The sequence below is a fragment of the Pipistrellus hanaki genome (genome assembly GCF_964339955.1).
Source record: "Pipistrellus hanaki genome assembly, chromosome: 15".
In the NCBI taxonomy this organism is placed as follows: Eukaryota; Metazoa; Chordata; class Mammalia; order Chiroptera; family Vespertilionidae; genus Pipistrellus; species Pipistrellus hanaki.
In genome coordinates this window covers 48,853,317-48,875,026 of record NC_140517.1, presented here as the reverse complement: position 1 = coordinate 48,875,026, position 21,710 = coordinate 48,853,317, and the positions used below count along the sequence as shown (strand labels likewise).

Genomic DNA, 21,710 nt, shown 5'->3' with positions numbered 1-21,710 from the left:
ACACTCACACACACACTCACACACACACTCACACACACTCTCTCACACACACTCACACACTCACACACACTCACACACTCACATACTCACACACACTCACACACTCTCACACACACACACACTCACCCACACACTCTCTCACACACACTCACACACACACTCACACACTCACACTCACACACACACACCCTGGGGAGCGGGCCCCCAGCCCGGCCTGTGCGCCCACAGACCAGGGGACTGACCGGGATCTCCCGTTCACAGGCCACACCCGGCCACGGGCCACGCCAGCCCCAGCCGGGCGAGACCGGCCTTGTGACACCCTGGGCACGGCCCGCCCGGGACAGATCCCGGCTCCGGTCTGCGGGCAGCGCCGGGGAGGCAGGCGGGAGCCGCTGGCCAGGAGCCCTAGGGTGTGTGACCCTCCACGGCTGAGGCCGGCCCTCCAGGCGGAAATCACCAGGAGCTGCCTTCCTGAGAGAACAATGGCCCGCTGCGTCTCACTGCCTGTCTGACCCGGCTGCCCTCGAGCTGGCCGCACGCCCGCCTGCCGGGAGGTCAGTGGATTGGCCCTCACCTCCTCGTTTCATTTTATTTTATTATTTTATTTCTAATTTATTTTATATTTTATTTTATTTATTTTATTATTTTTTTAAAATATATATATTTTATTGATTTTTTACAGAGAGGAAGGGAGAGAGGTAGAGAGTTAGAAATATTGATGAGAGATAGACATCAATCAGCTGCCTCTTGCATACCCCCCACTGGGGATGTGCTCACAACCAAGTATTATACAACGCCCTTGACCGGAATCGAACCCTGGACCCTTCAGTCCCCAAGCCGACGCTCTATCCATTGAGCCAAACCGGTCTTGGCTATTTTTATTTTATTTTAAATTTAATTTAATTGTTTTATTGTTTTATTTTATTTATCTTATCTTATTTATGGGCGGGCTTTCACCGGGAGAGTCACGCCCCTCGGTTCACTCCCCTGCAGGGTGGCTGCCTGTTTGCTCTCGCTGTGTCGGAGCGCCCTCTACGGGCGGTGGGGCCCTCTGCAGGCCCAGGCCCGGCCTGCGCTGAGAGGCCGAGGTCAGAGGTCAGCCTTAACCACGCCAAGGTTTGTTTTGGCTCCGTGGCCGGGTTAGATTCCGGTCAAGGGCACATGCCCGGATTGCAGGCTGTTTCTCTCTCTCTTTCCCTCTTCCTTCTTCTCTGAAATTATTAAAAATATAAATATAAATATAAATATTAAAATAAAAATATAAACAAATATAAATACAATATAAACAAAATAGAAATAGAAATGTAAATAATATGAATATATAAATATAAATATAATAAATATAAATTCAGGCTGTTTCTATCTCTCTTCCCCTCTTCCTCTCTGAAATCATTACATATAAACATATATATGCATATACACATACATATACACATACATATATTTATATTATAAAGCAGGGCCCAGGTTCGATTCCAGGCAAGGGCATGTACCTTGGTTGTGGGCACATCCCCAGTGGGGGCTGTGCAGGAGGCAGCTGGTCAATGTTTCTCTCTCATCGAAGTTTCTAACTCTCTACCCCTCTCCCTTCCTCTCTGTAGAAAATCAATAAAATAGCCGAAACCGGTTTGGCTCAGTGGATAGAGCATCGGCCTGAAGACTGAAAGGTCCCAGGTTCGATTCCGGTCAAGGGCATGTACCTTGGTTGCGGGCACATCTCCAGTAGGGGGTGTGCAGGAGGCAGCTGAGCGATGATTCTCTCTCATCGATGTTTCTAACTCTCTATCCCTCTCTCTTCCTCTCTGTAAAATATCAATAAAATATATTTAAAAGAGAGAGAGAGAGAGAGAGAGAGAGAGAGAGAGAGAGAGAGAGAGAAAGAGAAACATCAATGAATCATTTGCCTCCTGCACGCCCCCTAGTGGGGATGGAGCCCACAACCCCAGCATGTACCCTTGACCAGAATTGAACCTGGGACCCTTCAGTCTGCAGACTAACACTCTAACTGGCTAGAGCTGTTCTGTGAAGTAGTGTGTGTGTGTATGTGTGTGTGTGTGTGTGTGTGTGTGTGTGTGTGTATTTTAATATATATATATATAGTTCTTTATTGATTTCAGAAAGATTTCAGAGAGGAAGGGAGAGGGAGAGAGAGATAGAAACATCAATGATGAGAGACAAAGATTGCACACCTATGGATGAGGACAGTGGGGGAGGGGTAAGGGCAGAGGGTGGGGTGGGAACCAGGTGGAGGGGAGCTGTGGTGGGTGAAAAAGAGGAACAATGTAATAATCTGAACAATAAAGTTTTATTAAATTTTAAAAAATTATGACAATCATTGATCGGCTCCCTCCAGCACGCCCCCTGCTAGGGATCGGCCCCACAACCTGGGCATGCAGGCAGGTGCCCTTGGCCGGAATCAAACCTGGGACCCTTCCATCTGCAGGCCAACGCTCTACCCACTGAGCCACACTGGCCAGACCTGTTCTGTGACATTTTAATAACATCACCAGCAAGTAGCCTAGTCTTCCCGGTGGGGGGTCAGGGCAGGGATGGTGGGAGCCTGGAGGACCAGATCCTTCTGACCCGCCCTGTACCCCCACGGGGGAGGGGCCAGCCGGGCTGGCACTTCCTGCCAGGGGGTGAGGTCAGAGACGGTGAGGACACAGCTCTGCAGGAAGTTTCCCAACCCCTGGGCACAGGCCCCGGCGAAGGCCCCGGGCTGCGGGAGTCACAGCCCCGGGGGTGCTCTCTGACTTCACCTCTTTTCTTAATGTTGCAGGGGTCTTCAAACTACGGCCCGAGGGCCACATGCGGCCCTCAGAGGAGTCTGATCTGGCCCGCCAGGTTTTTTGGGCAGTGAGCGCAGCCGAGGTGTTACAGTAGGAATTAGTAGTTCATATAGTCCGGCCCTCCAGCTCTCTGAGGGACCGTGATCTGGCCCCCACTTTAAAAAGTTTGAGGACCCCTGGTTTAGAGAAAGGAAGGGAAGCGGGAGGAGAGAGAGAGAAACATCAATGATGAGAATCATGGATCGGCTGCCTGCTGCACGCCCCCTCCTGGGGATCGAGCCTGCAACCCCAGGCGTGTGCCCTTGACTGGAATCGAACTCCGGATCCTTCAGTCCGCAGGCCGGCGCTCTGTCCGCTGAGCCTCGCCTGCTAGGACCTTTGGGTCTCATTCAAACTGGAGGGTCGCCTGGTGGGTTGGCCAGAGTCTCCCCTGCTGCTAAGGGTGTGACAGCTTGAAGCCTGGGTTTGGAAATCCTCACAGCTTCCCAGCTGTGCTGTGAGGCCACACAAACCAGCCAACCAGCCAGCAAACACCAGAGAAGGCAGAGCTGAGGGTTTCCTGATGACGGAGATTACAGGCAGGCCCACCCTCGGCTTTCCTTGTTCACTGTTGTTGTGAATATATATTTTATGGATTTTTACAGAGAGGAAGGGAGAGGGATAGAGAGCTAGAAACATCGGTGAGAGAGAACCATTGATCAGCTGCCTCTTGCACAGCCCCCACTGGGGATGTGCCTGCAACCAAGGCACATGCCCTTGACCGGAATCGAACCTGGGACCCTTCAGTCGGCAGGCCTACGCTCTATCCTCTGAGCCACACCGGTTTCAGCATGAATATATTTTTATTGATTTTTTTTTACAGAGGAAGGTAGAGGGATAGTTAGAAACATCGATGAGAGAGAAACATCGACCAGCTGCCTCCTGCACACCCCCCACTGGGGATGTGCCTGCAACCAAGGCACATGCCCTTGACCGGAATCGAACCCGGGACCCTTCAGTCGGCAGGCCTACGCTCTATCCTCTGAGCCACACCGGTTTCGGCATGAATATATTTTATTGATTTTTTTTTTACAGAGGAAGGTAGAGGGATAGAGTTAGAAACATCGATGAGAGAGAAACATCCACCAGCTGCCTCCTGCACACCCCCTACTGGGGATGTGCCTGCAACCAAGGTACATGCCCTTGACCGGAATGGAACCTGGGACCCTTGAGTCCCCAGGCCAATACTCTATCCACTGAGCCACACCAGTCAGGGCTGAAATGTCTTTGGAGAGCCACATTTTTGTAAACTTACACTCTTTGAACGCCACTTCTTCCAAACGGGCTCGCCCAGGCCTGGTCTTGTATGGTCTTGTGTGGGAAAGCCACCCCAGGGGCCACAGAGCTGCAGGTGGCTCTCGAGCCGCAGGTTGCTGACCATGGGTCTCTGGGCTGCCTTCCATAGCCCCCTGTCCCCCATCGCAGATGCAACCCCGAAACCTGGGTGTGTGCGTCCTGAACCCCGCCAGGCACCCCAACCCACGGAGTCTCCAACCCACCCAGCCCCACGGCTCAGCCACAGACACTGGTGAGGGCAATGGGGAGAGAGAGAGAGAGAGAGAGAGAGAGAGAGAGAGAGAGAGAGAGAGAGAGAGCGCCAGGTTCGGGGGAGCCAGAGGGGGGGGGGGGCGCTTTCTCAGGCGAGGGATGACACCTGCGATTTTGATTTCCTAACCCTCACCCCACTTCCCCTTCTCAGCGTACCCCACTGTGGATCGCCAGGGGGAGGAACCGTTATTGCAACAGCTTTCCTGTCCCTCCCGCCCCAGGAGCAGGCGGGCACGCGGGGAGACACAGCCTAGCCGCCAGCTCGTCCCCGTCGGGGTCCCTCTGGGGTCCCTCTGGGGTCCCTCTGGGTCCGGCGCGCCCATGCCGGGGCCCGCGCCCCCCGGGGACGGCCTGTGCCGCCTGGCCGCCTACCTGGAGGAGCTGGAGGAGCTGGAGCTGAGGAAGTTCAAGCTGCACCTGGCGGGGCTGGCGGCGGAGGCGGGGGAGCGCGCGGTGCCGCGGGGGCGCCTGGAGGCGGCGGGGCCGCTGGACGTGGCGCAGCTGCTGGTGGCGCACTGGGGGGCCCCGGGGGCCTGGCGCCTGGCCCTGCGCGGGTTCGAGCGCATCCACCGGAGGGACCTGTGGGAGAGAGCGCGCAGGGAGGACCCGGTGAGGGGTAAGGCGGCGGGCCGGGCCGGGGCTGCACACACACCCACCCTCTCCCTGCTCCTGCTGCGTCCTGAGCGCGCTGCACCTGGGCTTGGACCAGCCAGCCCCTTGGCCTGGTTGGTTTATTTGTTGGTTGAAATATATTTTTATGGCCCTAGCCAGCTTAGCTCAGGGGATAGAGCGTCAGCTTCCGGACTGAAGGGTCCCAGGTTCGATTCTGGCCAAGGGCACGTGCCTAGGTTGGGGGCTCCATCCCCAGAGGGGGGGGGGGGGTGTGCAGGAGGCAGCCGATCGGTGGTTCTCTCTCATCATTGATGTTTCTATCTCTCTCTCCCTCTCCTTTCCTCTCTGAAATCAGTAATATATTTGTTGGATGGATGGATGGATGGATGGAAAGGTGGAAGGATGGGTGGATGGATGGATGATGGATGGATGGAAAGGTGAAAGGATGGATGGGTGGGTAAGTGAAAAGGTAGAAAAATAGATGGATGGATGATGGATGGATAAATGGGTGGATGGAAAGGTGGAAGAATGGATGGGTAGATTAATGGATTGATGAATGAATGGGTAAGTGGAAAGATGGAAGGATGGATGGATAGATTAATGGATGGATGGATGGATGGATGGATGGATGGATGGATGGAAAGGTGGAAGGATGGATGAATGAGTAAATGGAAAGGTGGATAGATTGATGGATGAATGGAAGGACTGATGGATGGATGGATGGATGGAAAGAAGAAAGGATGAATGAATGGGTAAGTGGAAAGGTGGAAGGATGGATGGATGGATGGATGAATGGAAAGGTAGAAGGATGGATGGATGGATGGATGGAAAGGTGGAAGGATGGATGAATGATGGATCAGACATGGCCCAGAGCTGAAGGGGCTGGAGGAAGTCAAGCTAACTCAGAACTTCCTGCCTGAGGGCTTTAATGGGTGGGATGGAGGTTGCAAAGAACAACTGCTCTTGACAACAGTGAAGGTGAGGTGACGACTGAGCATTGGGGAAGGAGGGGGGGCAGGGAGTTACCGCACAGGCCGCCTGGGGTCCTGGGAGCTAATGTTGCTGAGTGCTGGCTAGACGTGTGCCAACTGACCCCCCAAATGTCCCTTCCAGATGCCCCGCCCGGGGGCCCGTGCCCCCTGGGGAGCCAGCCCGCATGCCCGCTGGACGCCTTAGCCGGAACGCCAAGAAAAGGTGAGCCCTGAGCCCGGGGCCTGCTCGGAAACACAGAGCATCCGGTGCCACAGCACCCAACCGAGAAGGGATCGGGCAAACAGGCCTTTGCTTCTCCCTGGCACAGGACAGGCAGCCAGGGTGGGTGCTGCGGAATGCACGTGACGGGTCCATAATGCCACCCCCGCCCCAGCTTCCCCCTGTGTGTCCGTGCTCTGTGGGCCTCCGTCCCCAGGCTTACCATGCCGATAGGTCAATAAGCCTGTCTTTCAAAAGAATCCATCGACGAATGCATAAATGAGTGCAACAACAAATTGATGTTTCTCTCTCTCTCTAAAAATTAAACAAGCTCTGACCGGTGTGGCTCAGTGGATAGAGCGTCAAGGGTCCCAGGTTTGATTTCAGTCAAGGGCATGTACCTTGGTTGCGGGCACATCCCCAGTGGGGGGTGTGCAGGAGGCAGCGGATGGATGTTTCTCTCTCATCGATGTTTCTAATCTCTAGCCCTCTCCCTTCCTCTGCAAAAAATCAATAAAATATATTAAATATAGCCCTGACCGGTTTGGCTCAGTGGATAGTGTTGGCCTGCTGACTGAAGAGTTCCAGGTTTGATTCCGGTCAAGGGCATGTACCTGGATTGCAGGCACATCCCCAGTGGGGGTGTGCAGGAGGCAGCTGATCAATGTTTCTCTCTCATCAATGTTTCTAACTCTCTATCCCTCTTCCTTCCTCTTTGTGGAAAATCAATAAAATATATTTAAAAATATATATTTATAAACATAAGCATAAATATAAATATATATAAATATATATTTTTTTATTGATTTCAGAGAGGGAGAGGAAGTGATAGAAACATCCATGATGAGAATCATCCACAGGCTGCCTCCCGCATGCCCCCTACTGGGGACCAAGCCCACCACCCAGACATGTGCCCTGACCGGGAATTGAACTGTTACCACCTGGGTCCTAGATCCGCGCTCAACCCCTGAGCCACGGCAGCCGGGCAGGCCCTGCCATGCTTTAGCTCAGGACGAATTCAAGGGGGATGGGGGGGAGCTTGCTGAAAGGTGGAAGGATGGATGGATGAAGGATGAAAGGATGGATGGATGATGGATGGAAGGATGGATGGATGATGGATGGATGGAAGGATGGATGGATGATGAATGGAAGGATGGATGGATGATGGATGGATGGAAGGATGGATGGATGATGGATGGATGGAAGGATGGATGGATGATGAATGGAAGGATGGATGGATGATGAATGGAAGGATGGATGGATGATGGATGGATGGAAGGATGGATGGATGATGAATGGAAGGATGGATGGATGGATGGATGATGGATGGATGGATGGATGATGGATGGATGATGGATGGATGGATGGATGATGGATGGAAGGATGGATGGATGATGGATGGATGGAAGGATGGCTGGATGATGGATGGAAGGATGGATGGATGATGGATGGAAGGATGGATGGATGATGGATGGAAGGATGGATGGATGATGGTTGATGGAAGGATGGATGGATGATGGATGGATGGATGATGGATGGATGGAAGGATGGATGGATGATGGATGGAAGGATGGATGGATGATGGATGGAAGGATGGATGGATGATGGTTGATGGAAGGATGGATGGATGATGGATGGATGGATGATGGATGGATGGAAGGATGGATGGATGATGGATGGAAGGATGGATGGATGATGGATGGAAGGATGGATGGATGATGGTTGATGGAAGGATGGATGGATGATGGATGGATGGATGATGGATGGAAGGATGGATGGATGATGGATGGATGGAAGGATGGATGGATGGATGATGGATGGATGGAAGGATGGATGGATGATGGATGGATGGATGGATGGATGATGGATGGAAGGATGGATGGATGGATGGATGATGGATGATGGATGGAAGGATGGATGGATGGATGGATGGATGGATGATGGTTGATGGAAGGATGGATGGATGATGGATGGATGGATGGATGGATGGATGATGGATGGAAGGATGGATGGATGGATGGATGGATGATGGATGATGGATGGAAGGATGGATGGATGGATGGATGGATGGATGATGGTTGATGGAAGGATGGATGGATGATGGATGGATGGATGGATGGATGGATGGATGGATGATGGATGGAAGGATGAATAAATGGGTCCCATCCATCATCCATCCTCCGCCCCCCCCCCCCCCCCCAGATCCTCGGGAGATCTACCGCGACCACGTGCGCAGGAGGTTCCGGCTGATGCAGGACCGCAACGCGCGCCTGGGCGAGTGCGTGAACCTGGGCCGGCGCTACACGCGGCTGCTGCTGGTGCAGGAGCACCCCACGCCGCTGGGGGCGCAGCGCGAGCTGCTGGGCGCGGGCCGGGGGCCCCCGGGGGAGCGCCCCCGCCAGGCCGGCCTGGTCCAGGTGGACACGCTGTTCGAGCCGGACGCCGAGCGGCCCGAGCCCCCGCGCGCCGTGGTGGTGCAGGGCGCGGCGGGCATGGGCAAGACCATGCTGGCGCGCAAGGCCATGCTGGACTGGGCGGACGGCCGGCTCTTCCGCGGCCGCTTCGACTACCTCTTCTACGTCAACTGCCGCGAGCTGGGCCGCGGGGGCGCCGGGCCGCGGCCGCTCAGCGCGGGGGACCTGATGGCGGGGTGCTGGCCGGAGCCCGGGGCCGCGCCCCCCCTCGGGGAGCTGCTGCGCGCGCCCGAGCGCCTCCTGTTCGTCATCGACGGCTTCGACGAGCTGCAGCCCTCCTCCCCCCAGGACGGGGACGCCTCCCGCAGGCCCTGGGCCGGGTCCTGCGAGGAGCGGCGGCCCCCCGAGCTGCTGCTCGGCAGCCTCCTGGGCCGGCGGCTGCTGCCCGCGGCGGCGCTGCTGGTGACCACGCGGCCCGCGGCGCTGGAGCGGCTGCAGCGGCTGCTGCTGCACCCGCGCCACGTGCAGGTGCTGGGCTTCTCGGCCGCCGGGCGCCGCCAGTACTTCCGCCGCTTCTTCGGGGACCCCGCGCGGGCGCGCCGCGTCTTCGGCTTCGTGCGCGACCACGAGCCGCTGCTGGCGCTGTGCTTCGTGCCGCTCGTGTGCTGGGTGGTGTGCACCTGCCTGCAGCAGCGCCTGGAGGCCGGCGGCGCGCTGCCCGGCCGGCCCACGCGCACCGCCACCGCCGTCTACCTGCTCTACCTGCTCAGCCTGCTGCCGCCGCCGCCCGGCTCCCCGGCCGCCGCGGTAAGGGGGCCGCGCGTCCCGATTACAAATTAAAAAATTATATAGATATAGATACAGATATAGATACAGATACAGATATAGAGATAGATAGAGATAGAGATAGAGATAGAGATATAGAGATATAGAGATATAGAGATAGATATAGAGATAGATGTAGAGATATAGAGATAGATATATAGATATATAGATATATAGATATATAGATATATAGATATAGATGATAGAGATAGAGAGATAGAGATAGATAGATATAATTTCTAACTCTATTCTTCTCGCTTCCTCTCTATAAAAAAACAATTGAATAAAATAATACTATACATAGATGGGGGGGCAATGTTAAAATATGTACACAGATAATAATTTGATAAAAAATAAAATAATAATACTATACATAGATAGATATAATTTCTAACTCTCTATCCCTCTCTTCCTCTGTAAAAAAAATCAATAAAATATATTTTTTAAATCAATTGAATAAAACAATACTATACATAATTTTTATTTATTTATTATATTTGTAAACTGTACTTATGTTGAAATTAAAAAAATATATATATTTTTTTATAATATAATATATATATATATATATTACAGCCAAAACCGGTTTTGGCTCAGTGGATAGAGCGTCGGCCTGCGGACTGAAAGGTCCCAGGTTCGATTCCGGTCAAGGGCATGGACCTTGGTTGCGGGCACATCCCCGGGGAGCGGGGGGGGGGGGGGGGGGGGGGGGGGGGGGGTGCGGGAGGCAGCTGATTGATGATTCTCTCTCATCGATATTTCCAACTCTCTAGCCCTCTCTCTTCCTCTCTGTAAAAAAATCAATAATATATATATATATATATATATATATATATATCCATACTATTTTTGCATTCCATGAAAATTTTTGTTGCTCCATATAGACCAAATTTTTAACCAAGAACCCCCACCCCCACCCCCACCCCCTCCGCCGTCAGTGATGTCCCTCTTTACCGATATTAAATCTGGTCACCTCAGGCGACGCCGACGCCCCAGCGCCCGCCCTACCCCACGGGGCTGTGCTCCCTGGCCGCCGAGGGGCTCTGGAGCCGGAAGATGCTCTTCGACGAGCAGGACCTGCGGCGGCACGGCCTGGACGGCGCCGAGGTCTCTCCTTCCTCAACGTGCGCCTGTTCCAGCGGGACATCCACTGCGAGCGCTTCTACAGCTTCATCCACCTGAGCTTCCAGGAGTTCTTCGCCGCCGTGCACTACGTGCTGGACGGGGCGCCCGGCGCGGACGGCGCCGCCGGCCCCCGGCGCGGCCTGGCCCGGCTGCTGGCCGAGTACGGGCTGTCGGAGCGCAGCGCCCTGGCCGTCCCCGTGCGCTTCCTGTTCGGGCTCCTGCACCGCGAGGCCAGGGGCTACCTGGAGACGGCCCTGGGCTGGAGGGTGGCGCCGGGCGTTCGGGCGCAGCTGCTGGACTGGATCGGCGCCCGGGCGCGGAGCGGGGGCCCCACGCTGCAGCAGGGCGCCCTGGAGCTGCTCGGCTGCCTCTACGAGATCCAGGAGGCGGACTTCATCCGCGCCGCCCTGAGCCACTTCCAGGTGGTCGTGGTGGGCAGCATGGCCACCAGGATGGAGCACGCGGTGGCCGCCTTCTGCCTCAGGCACTGCGCCAGCGCCCTGGTGCTGCACCTGCACGGGCCGCCTACCGGGCAGACGAGGAGGAGGAGGAGGAGGAGGAGGAGGAGGAGAAGGAGGAGAAGGAGGAGGAGGAGGAGGACCAGGCGTCGGGGCCCCAGGCGCCACCGGCACCATCGTAAGTACTCGCTGTGCCAGCCCAGGTCCTAACCAAGTTCATGTTCTCGGCTGGGGGTGGGGTGAGGGGAGTGCTGGGCCCCAGCCGGGCACCCTGGGCACCATCTGGAGAAATCCTGGGTGGCACTGACCCCGGGCGATGGGGGCGCTGCCTGCATCTGGTGGGAAGAGGGCAGGGAGGCTGCAGGGCAGGGGAGGCCAGCTATGGCAGGGACCCCCCTTTTTGTGGCCAGGACGAAAAAGACAGAGGAACCGGCTCCAAGTGGAGGCTGCTGGGGGTTGAGAAGTGAAAGAAAGAAAAAAAAAGGAAGGAAGGAAGGAAGGAAGGAAGGAAGGAAGGAAGGAAGGAAGGAAGGAAAGAAAGAAAGAAACGGAGAAAGAAAGGGAGAAAGAGAGAGAAAGGGAGAAAGAGAGAGATAAGGAAGGAAGGGAGAAGGGAGGGAGGAAAGAAAGAAAGAAAGAAAGAAAGAAAGAAAGAAAGAAAGAAAGAAAGAAAGAAAGAAAGGAAGACACGGAAGTAGGAACAAAGCTGGGAGCCTGGTGGGACCGCCATCCTCTCTGACGGAGGGGCAGGGACCCAGAGCCGACACAGTGTGTTTATTTATATTCCCCCAATACCAGGGGGTGCCGAAACCGATGGCTCAGTAGATAGACAGTTGGCCTGCAGACTGAAAGGTCTCAGGTTCGATTCCGGTCAAGGGGCATGTACCTTGGTTGGGGGCACATCCCCAGTAGGAGGTGTGCAAGAGGCAGCTGATGGATGTTTTTCTCTCATCGACGTTTCTAGCTCTCTATCCCTCTCCCTTCCTCTGTAAAAACTCAATAAAATATATATTTAAAAAAAAAAAAACAAGCTTATTTAAAACAAGAATGCTGAAACCAGTTTGGCTCAGTGGATAGAGCGTTGACCTGCGGACTGAAGGGTCCCGGGTTCGATTCCGGTCAAGGGCATGTATAATACCTTGGTTGTGGGCACATCCCCTGTGGGCAATGTGCAGGAGGCAGCTGATTGATCTTTCTCTCTCATCGATGTTTCTGGCTCTCTGTCCCTCTCTCTTCCTCTCTGTGAAAAATCAATAAAATATGTTTAAAATAAAATAAAATAAAACAAACAAGAACAACAAAAGAAAGAAACACTGCACTGACCTGTAGCTCCCTCCGCAGCCCAGAGAGAAACGTCCTGCCCGACGCCTACAGCGAGCACCTGGCCGAGGCGCTGAGCACCAACCCGAACCTGATCGAGCTGGCTCTCTTCCGCAACGCCCTGGGCGGCCGGGGGGTGGCGCTGCTGTGCCAGGGGCTCAGGCACCCCAGCTGCAGGCTCCAGAACCTGAGGTGAGTCCGGCTGGTCTGGGCGCTTCCGCTGGTCCCCGCCACCCCTGGCCTGGGGCCCTGTCCGAAAAGCACTCAGGCCCTCGCTGGTGCGGCTCAGTGGATAGAATGCCGGCCTGCGGACTGAAGGGTCCTGGGTTCGATTCCGGTCAAGGGCACATGCCTGGGTTGCGAGCTCGGTCCCCAGTCGGGAGCGTGCAGGAGGCAGCTGATGGATGTTTCTCTCTCCATGGATGGTTCTCTCTCTCTCTCCCCCTCTCTCCCTTCCTCTTTGATTAAAAAATAATAATCCTCCTATTCAATAAAAGAGTAATATGCAGATTGTCTATCACTCCAACACACAAGATGGATGCCCCCATGTGGATACTAGATGTCCACCACAAGATGGCCAGCAGGGGAGGGCAGTTGAGAGGAACCAGGTCTGCAAGAGAGGGCAGTTGGAGGCGATCAACCCTGCAGGGGAGGGCAGTTAGAGGTGACCAGGCTGGCAGAGGAGGGAAGTTGGGGGCAAAGAGGCTGGCAGGGGAGTGGTTAGGGGTGATCAGGCTGGCAGGGGAGTGGTTAGGGGTGATCAGGCTGGCAGGGGAGTGGTTAGGGGTAATCAGGCTGGCAGGCAGAAGCTGTTAGGGGCAATCAGGAAGGCAGGCGGGCGAGCAGTTGGGAGCCAGCAGTCCTGGATTGTGAGAGGAGCCAGCAGTCCTGGATTGTAAGAGGAGCCAGAAGTCCTGGATTGGGCCTAAGCAGGCAGTTGAACATCCCTCGAGGGGTCCCAGATTGGAGAGGGTGCAGGCTGGGCTGAGGGACCCACCCCGCCCCATGCACGAATTTCGTGCTCCGGGCTTCTAGTAAATAAATAAATAAGACGCGGGGAGAGGAAGGACCAGGGACCAGCTCCATCCTCTCCCCTCCCTCCCCTCCAGGCTGAAGAGGTGCCGGGTGCCCAGCTCCGCCTGCCGGGACCTGGCCACCGCGCTGACCGCCAACCGGCACCTGATGAGGATGGACCTGAGTGGCAACGCCCTGGGGCTGGCCGGCGTGCGGCTGCTGTGCGAGGGCCTGCGGCACCCCCAGTGCCGGCTGCAGATGCTGCAGTGAGTCCCGGCCGGACACAGCTCCCCACACGCCCAGGGTCCCACGTCTCCGCCTCCACATGAGGGCCGCCCTCTGACCCCGCCCACCCTCACCCCTGTGTGCGCCCAGGGCCTGGGACCCCAGAGCTGTGGGCTGTGCAGTTCCCTGTCCGCGCAGAACACGTCAAGTCTGACACTTCCGGTCACTGGGTAGCCTGGTGGTTTCCCCAGCCCTCTCCTCCCCCGCACCTCCGACCCCACCCCCACCCCCTGCCACCATCACCACCGAGCAGTTCTGTCTCACCAGCTAGGTGTCCTGCACTTCCACTCACTTCTTTTTTAAAAAAAATATATGTTGTTGATTTTTTAGAGAGAGGGATAGAGAGCTAGAAACATCGATGAGGGAGAAACATAGATCAGCTGCCTCCTGCACACCCCCTACTGGGGATGTGCCCGCAACCAAGGTACATGCCCTTGACCGGAATCGAACTTGGGATCCTTCAGTCCACAGGCCCACACTCTATCCACTGAGCCAAACTTCGGCTCTTTTTTTTTTTTTTTAATATATTTTATTGGTTTTTTACAGAGAGGAAGGGAGATAGAAAGTTAGAAACATCGATGAGAGAGAAACATCGATGAGAGAGAAACATCGACCAGCTGCCTCCTGCACAACCCCCACCGGGGATGTGCCCGCAACCAATGTACATGCCCCTGACCGGAATCAAACCCGGGTCCCCCCAGTCCGCATTCCGACGCTCTATCCACTGAGCCAAACCGGTTTCGGCTCTTTCTTCTTCTTCTTCTTTTTTTTATTAAGGTATTATATGTGTACATATCCTACCACTGCCCCACCCCACCCCACTCCCATACATGCTCTCCCACCCGAGTTTTGCGTCCATTGGTCATGCTTCTATGCATGCACAGTCTTCCGGTGGATCTCTCCTCTTCCCCAGCGGGATTTTTCTGGAGCCTCAGCCCGAGGCGTGCTCCATCATTGACTCCACCCCCAGCCTGCTCCCCGCTCCGGAGGATGGGGGGATTCCAAGCCCCTCACTGAGGCCTGGTCCCCAGCCCCCTCGGAGCCCACCTCAGGAGAACAAAGACCTGCTATCGCCTCTAGGGGATTCCGAGGGACTGAGGGCCCGGCAGGTCCCGGGTCAAAGGCCACCCCGAGAACAAAAGCAGCCCTTATCACCGGGAACTAAAGGGTCTGGGAGCTCCCAGCGGGAGCCAGGGACAGAGGCCAGGCTAATGCCTTCGGCTGCCCCCTCCGGTTCCTCTGTGGACTCTGGGGAGCCGGTGAGACCCAGCCAAGGTCCCTCCCAGGGAGCCTTCCCCAGCCGCACCCCCTGTTTGCACAGGGATGGTTTGGAGAAACATGAGCTCAGGTTGGCTGAGCACGGTCCATGGTCCATGGTCCTGGCCCCGCCCACACCCTCCTCTGGTCACCCCCACACAGTGGTAGGTCAGCACTGTGAGCATCCTTACTTCATTTAAATTGTGTGTTCTTTTAATTTTTTTAAAATATATTTTATTGATTTGCCACAGAGAGGAAGGAAGAGGGATAGAGAGCTAGAAACATCGATGAGAGAGAAGCATCAATCAGCTGCCTCCTGCACACCCCCTGCCAGGGATGTGCCCGCAACCAATGTACATGCTCTTGACCGGAATCGAACCCGGGACCCCTCAGTCCGCAGACAAACGCTCTATCCACTGAGCCAAACCGGTTTCGGCTGTTTTTTTAATTTTAAAAAATATATATTTTATTGATTTTTTTACAGAGAGGAAGGGAGAGGGATAGAGAGCCAGAAACATCGATGAGAGAGAAACATCTATCAGCTGCCTCTTGCACACACCCCCGCAACCAAGGCTCATGCGCTTGACCGGAATCGAACCCGGGACCTTTCAGTCCGCTGACGCTCTATCCACTGAACCACACCGGTCCCGGCAATAAAATATATCTTTTTAAAAAGCGAGAGAAGCTCGCCGGGCCCTCCCTCGCCAGCCTGTCTCTCTCCCAGGCTGCGGAAGTGCGAGCTGGAGGCGGGCGCCGGCGGGGAGCTGGCCGCGGTGCTGAGCGCCAGCCGCCACCTGGCGGAGCTGGACCTGACGGGCAACGCGCTGGCGGACGCGGGGCTGCGGCTGCTGTGCGGGGGCCTGCGGAGCCCGGCCTGCCGGCTGCGCATCCTGTGGTGAGTGTGCGGGCCTCCTGGCGGCCCTCCGCCTGCGGACGGTGGGTGGCTGCCCCGTGTTCGGGCGGCGCTGTCTGCCGTGGCCAACCCCGATGTCCGTCATGGGCGGGCGGAGCAGGGAATAAAACGTGGGCGATACACGCAATGGGATGTTATTCGGCCTGTAAAAAGGAATGAAATTATATATGTATGTATGTATGTGTGTGTATATATATATATATATATATATATATATATATATATATATATATATAAAAGCCTAAGCAACCATTATAAGTGTTTGGTTGACCGGTTGCTATGATGCTCACTCACCACCAGGGGGCAGATGCTCAACCTAAGAGCTGTCCCTTGGTGGTCAGTGCGCTCCCATAGCTAACCTCCCACGGCCGGCCAACCTCCTGCAGTTCCTTCTCCTGGACTGGGCCAGGCAGCCCTGATGGGCCCCCATCCTGGCCAGGTGGAGAGACCCCACCGATGCAGGAATTCATGCACTGGGCCTGTGTGTGTGTGTGTGTGTGTATGTATGTATTTTTGCCCAGGTTGGTTTGGCCCAGTGGACACAGCGTCGATCTGTGGACTGTAAGGTCCTGGGTTCAAGTCCAGCCAAGAGCTTATGACCGGGTTGTTGGCTCAATCCCAAGGAAGGGGCATGCAGGGGGCAGCTGATCAGTGATTCTCTCTATTTTAGCCCTAACCGCTTTGGCTCAGTAGATAGAGCATTGGCCTGTGGACTGAAAGGTTCCAGGTTTGATTCCCATCAAGGGCATGTACCTTGGTTGTGGGCACATCCCCACTAGGGGGCGTGCAGGAGGCAAGTGACCAATGTTTCTAACTATCCTTCTCCCTTCCTCTCTGTAAATATATATATATAATATTTTTAATTATTTATTTTATTTTTAAAATATATTTTATTGATTTTTTTACAGAGAGAAAGGGAGAGGGATAGAGAGCCAGAAACATTGATGAGAGAGAAACATCTATCAGCCGCCTCCTGCACACCCCCTACTGGGGATGTGCCCACAACCAAGGCACATGCCTCCGACCGAAATCAAACCTGGAACCCCTCAGTCCACAGGCCAATGCTCCATCCACTGAGCCAAACCAACTAAGGCAATTTAAAAAAAAAGAAAATTTAATAAAAAATATATAATTTAATTGATTTCAAAGAGCAAGGGAGAGAAAGAGAGAAAGAAACATCAACGATGAGAGATAATCACTGATTGGCGAGCCTGCAATCTGGACATGTGCCCCTGACCAGAATCGAACCTGGGACCCCTCAGTCCGCAGGCCGACGCTCTGTCCCCTGGGCCACACCGGCGGGGGCGGTAGCTGACGTGGACGCGCGGTGGGTGGTTCTCTGCTGTCTCCTCCGGGAGACGCTGTCCGGCCGGCCCACGCCCGCTGTGTGTGTCGCAGGCTGAAGATCTGTCATCTCACCGCGGCCGCCTGCGAAGACCTGGCCTCCGCCCTCCCCGAGGCCCAGAGCCTGGCGGAGCTGGACCTCGGCCTGAACGACCTGGGGGACCCCGGGGCGCTGCTGCTGTGCGAGGGCCTGCGGCACCCCCAGTGCAAACTGCAGACCCTGCGGTGAGCCCGGCCGCTCCCCTCCGCGGGTCCCCGTCCACCGTCCTCATCCTCCTACCTCCGCCGCCGGCTCCCCGGGGCCAGGCTCCCTCCCCGCCTCTCCTAACCCCCAGCTCACCCGCCCCCTTCCACAGAGCTCGCTGCCCCAGGCCCTTTGCACCTACTGCTCCTTCTCCCTGGATCTCCTTTCTGCTCTGCTGTCCTGGGTTTTGCCCTGAGAGCATCTGTTTTCTCCGTGAGGACTCACAATGAATGCTTTGTTGCCATGGACACTTCCCATACCCCCCCCACCCCCACTTTAAAAAATATATATATATTTATTTATTTTTAATAGATTTTATTGATTTTTTACAGAGAGGAAGAGAGAGGGATAGAGAGTTAGAAACATTAATGAGAGAGAATCATTGATCAGCTGCCTCCTGCAAACCCCCTACTGGGGATGTGCCCGTAATCAAGGTACATGTCCTTGACCGGAATCGAACCTGGAACCTTTCAGTCCCCAGGCTGACGCTCTATCTACTGAGCCAAACCGGTTAGGGCACAAGATGGTGTCTCTTTATCCTTTAACACTCTCCTCCTGTGTTCCTTCTTTTTCTGCCTTTCCTCTCTCCCTCCCTCCTTCTCTCTCTCTCTCTCTCTCTCTCTCTCTCTCTCTCTCTCTCATACAAAAATCAACCAATGAGTGCATAAGTAAGGAGAACAACAAACACCTCTATCTATCTATCTATCTCTCTCTCATCTCTCTCTCTCTCTCTCTCTCTCTCTCTCTCTCTCTCTCTCTCTCTCTCCTCCTTCCTACCTGCCGTCCCTCTCTTCCTCGCCCTCGCCGCTCTCTCAGGGGCCAGTGGAGTCTCTCTGTGCCCTGAGCACAGCGCCCGCCCAGCAGGCAGCTTTCCAGGCGGTGCCCGGAGGCGCCCACCCTGTGCCCGTGTCTTCCAGGCTCGGCATCTGCCGGCTGGGCCCCACGGCCTGCGAGGGCCTGGCGGCCGCGCTGCAGAGCAACCGCCACCTCCGAGAGCTGGACCTGAGCTTCAACGACCTGGGCGACCGGGGCCTGTGGTGGCTGTGCGAGGGGTTGCAGCAGCCAGCCTGCAGGCTGCAGAAGCTGTGGTGAGCCGGCCTCCGGGCGGGGGGCGGCGGGCGGGAGAGAAGGGGCTCATCCCTGAGTGCCAGCGTCTGCTGGTCCTTCCTTTCTCCTTCTTTTCCTTTGTTTATATTTTTAAATATATTTTTATTGATTTTTTACAGAGAGGAAGAGAGAGGGATAGAGAGCTAGAAACATCCATGAGAGAAACATCGACTAGCTGCCTCCTGCACACCCCCCACCAGGGATGTGCCCACAACCAAGGTACATGCCCTTGACCGGAATCGAACCTGGGATCCTTCAGTCCGCAGACCGATGCTCTACCACTGAGCCAAACCGGCTTCGGCTCCTTTGTTTATATTTTTAAATATTTTTTTTTGTTGATTTCAGAGAGGAAGGAAGAGGAAGAAAGAGATAGAAACATCTATGATGGGAGAGAATCATCGATCGGCTGCCTCCTGCACCCACCCCACTGGGGACTGAGCCTGCAACCCGGGCATGTGCCCTGGGCCGGAATCGAACCCGGGACCCTTCAGTCCATAGGCCGACGCTCTATCCACTGAACAAAACCAGCTAGGGCTTTTAAAATATCTTTTTACTGATTTCAGAGAGGAAAGGAGAGGGAGGGAGAGAGAGAGAGAAACATCGATGATGGGAGGGAATCATTGATCGGCTGCCTCCTGCACGCCCCCTACTGGGGATCAAGCCCACAACCCGGGCATGTGCCCTTGACCGGAATGGAACCGTGACCTCCTGGTCCACAGGTCGATGCTCAACCACTGAGCCACACTGGCTGGGCCCATTGGTAGCTTTTTGTATGTGCCCTGATGGTGGATTGAACCCCAAACCTTGGCCTATTGGGGGGGGGGGGCGCTCAAATCTACTAAGCTACCCAGCCAGGACCCTTCATCACCATCTTAACCTGGACTGCTTTGGTTCTGCTCCGTCTTCTTATCAGCTAGTCCCCTAAACACTACACCCTGGCCCTAGCCAGATGTGGCTCAGTGGATAGAGCATCAGCCTGCGGACTGAGGGGTCCCTGGTTCGATTCCAGTCAAGGGCATGGACCTTGGTTGCGGGCACATCCCCAGTGGGGAGTATATAGGAGGCAGCTGGTCGATGTTTCTAACTCTCTATCCCTCTCTGTAAAAAATCAGTATATTTTTAAAACTACACCCTGCCCTAGCCAGTTTGGCTCAGTGGATAGAGCATCAGCCTGTGGACTGAAGGGTCTCGGGTTCGATTCCGGTCAAGGGCACATGCCCGGGTTGTGGGCTCCACCCCCAATGGGGGGCGTGCAGGCGGCAGCGATCCACGATTCTCTCTCATCATGGCTGTTTCTCTCTCTCCTTCCCCCTCCTCTCTGAAATCAATACAAATGTATATATTTTTTAAATATATTTTATTGATTTTGTACAGAGAGGAAGGGAGAGAGATAGAGAGTAGAAACATCGATGAGAGAGAGTCATCGATCAGTTGCCTCTTGCACACCCCCTACCGGGGATGTGCCCGCAACCAAGGTACATGCCCTTGACCGGAATCGAACCCGGGTCCCTTCAGTGCCCAAGCTGACACTCAATCCATTGAGCTAAACCGCTTTCGGCACAAATGTATATTTTTAAAAACGATACCGGCTCCCTGTGGAGAGAAGACTCAGGCCTCTGTCTCCGCAGGCTGGACAGCTGTGGCCTCACCGCCACAGCCTGCGGGGACCTGTCCGCCACGCTGGGCGTCAACCAGACGCTGCTGGAGCTCTACCTGACCCACAACGCGCTGGGCAGCGCGGGCGTGCGGCGCCTCTGCCGGCGGCTGCGGCACCCGGGCTGCCGGCTGCGGGTGCTCTGGTGAGGGGGGCGGGGCGGGGCGGGCCCCGGCTGCAGGCTGCGGGTGCTCTGGTGAGCTCCTGACCCCGTGCCCCTGTCCCCCCAGGCTGTTCGGGGTGCCCCTGAGCCCTGACCCGGTGCCCCCTGTCCCCCCAGGCTGTTCGGGGTGCCCCTGACTCGGTGCCCCTGTCCCCCCAGGCTGTTCGGGGTGCCCCTGAGCCCTGACCCGGTGCCTGTCCCCCCAGGCTGTTCGGGGTGCCCCTGACCCGGTGCCCTCTGTCCCCCCAGGCTGTTCGGGGTGCCCCTGAGCACTGACCCGGTGTCCCCTGTCCCCCCAGGCTGTTCGGGGTGCCCCTGACCCGGTGCCCTCTGTCCCCCCAGGCTGTTCGGGGTGCCCCTGAGCTCGGCCACCCACAGAGAGCTGACGGCGCTGCGCTGGACCCGGCCCTCCCTGGACCTCGGCTGCTGACCGCAGGCCCCGCCCGGGCGTCCACCCGGCCAGACTGTGTGTGTGTCCCCGAGAGAGACCCCGCGGGCAGAGCGGGCGGTGCTCGGAGGGGAGGGCCCCGCCAGGAGGGGGGTGATGCCCCACCCCCACCCTAACCCCCGGGGACGCTGGGCAATGCCAGGAGGCCTCCGGCCAATAGGAGGAGGCCAGGGGCTGCCCCCCACGCGGTGGAGCTGAACATGGACGCCTGCCGCCCGGCCGTGTGGCCCAATGGGCGGGACACCGTCACCCCCACAGGCTCCCGGACTGGTCCCCATTCGGGGCACTGAGGCTCAGGGTCTCACTCCCATGTGAGTGTGAGCCCCCCCCGGAGGCGATGGGTGGACGTTTCCCTCAAACCCACGGGGACAGCGAGGGGAGGGCGGCCGAGCCGGGTGGCTCAGTGGTGGAGCACCAGCCCCCTCCCCCTCACAGCCACGCCAGGTGCTGGGCTCCAGGCCCCGTGGGGGGTATTCAGGGGGCGGCCAACCCGTGGGCCCCTTCCGGCATGGGTCTGTCCCTTCCTCTCTGAAACCAATAAAAACTCTTTAAAAAAACCCACAAGCTCCTCCGGCCAGGTCTGGGAGGAGAGGTGGGAGACCAGCCAGGGTCACTATGGGGGACTTCACCCCAACGTCAGCAGAGGGGGTCACGGCGGGAGACCCGACAGCGGGGGCGGCAGGGCACGTGGACTCCAAGCCCCACTCCCCACCCTGAGGCCAAGCAGAAGCCCCGACCAGCTGCCCCAGTTGAGGTCCCCAAGGACACGGGTCAACCGCCCACCGCCACCCTAACCTCCGGGGACTTGCCTGCAGCCCGGCGGGGGGGCGGGGCCGGGGAGCCCAGAGGTGTGCGCCCACGTGCTCAGCCTCCCCCAGGCCTGGGCAGCCGGGGGGCCCACCCAAGGTCTTCCCTGCGGCTCAGGGACAGAAAATGGGGGAGAGAATGGGGGAAGAGGCT

The 21,710-nt window shown here is 56.3% G+C and overlaps 1 protein-coding gene across 1 annotated transcript; it reads left to right on the top strand.

Moving 5' to 3' along the window:
* Positions 1-4,608: 4,608 nt before the first annotated feature.
* Positions 4,609-21,300, top strand: NLRP12 (NLR family pyrin domain containing 12). The gene is given in 12 exon segments (XM_084906913.1): positions 4,609-4,992; positions 6,102-6,182; positions 8,382-9,400; positions 10,397-10,526; positions 10,529-11,075; positions 12,343-12,513; positions 13,431-13,601; positions 15,602-15,772; positions 17,189-17,359; positions 18,296-18,466; positions 20,114-20,284; positions 20,645-21,300. Coding segments are annotated over 12 exon segments (3,186 nt in total). The 5' UTR covers positions 4,609-4,697; the 3' UTR covers positions 20,733-21,300.
* The last annotated feature ends 410 nt before the right edge of the window (positions 21,301-21,710 follow it).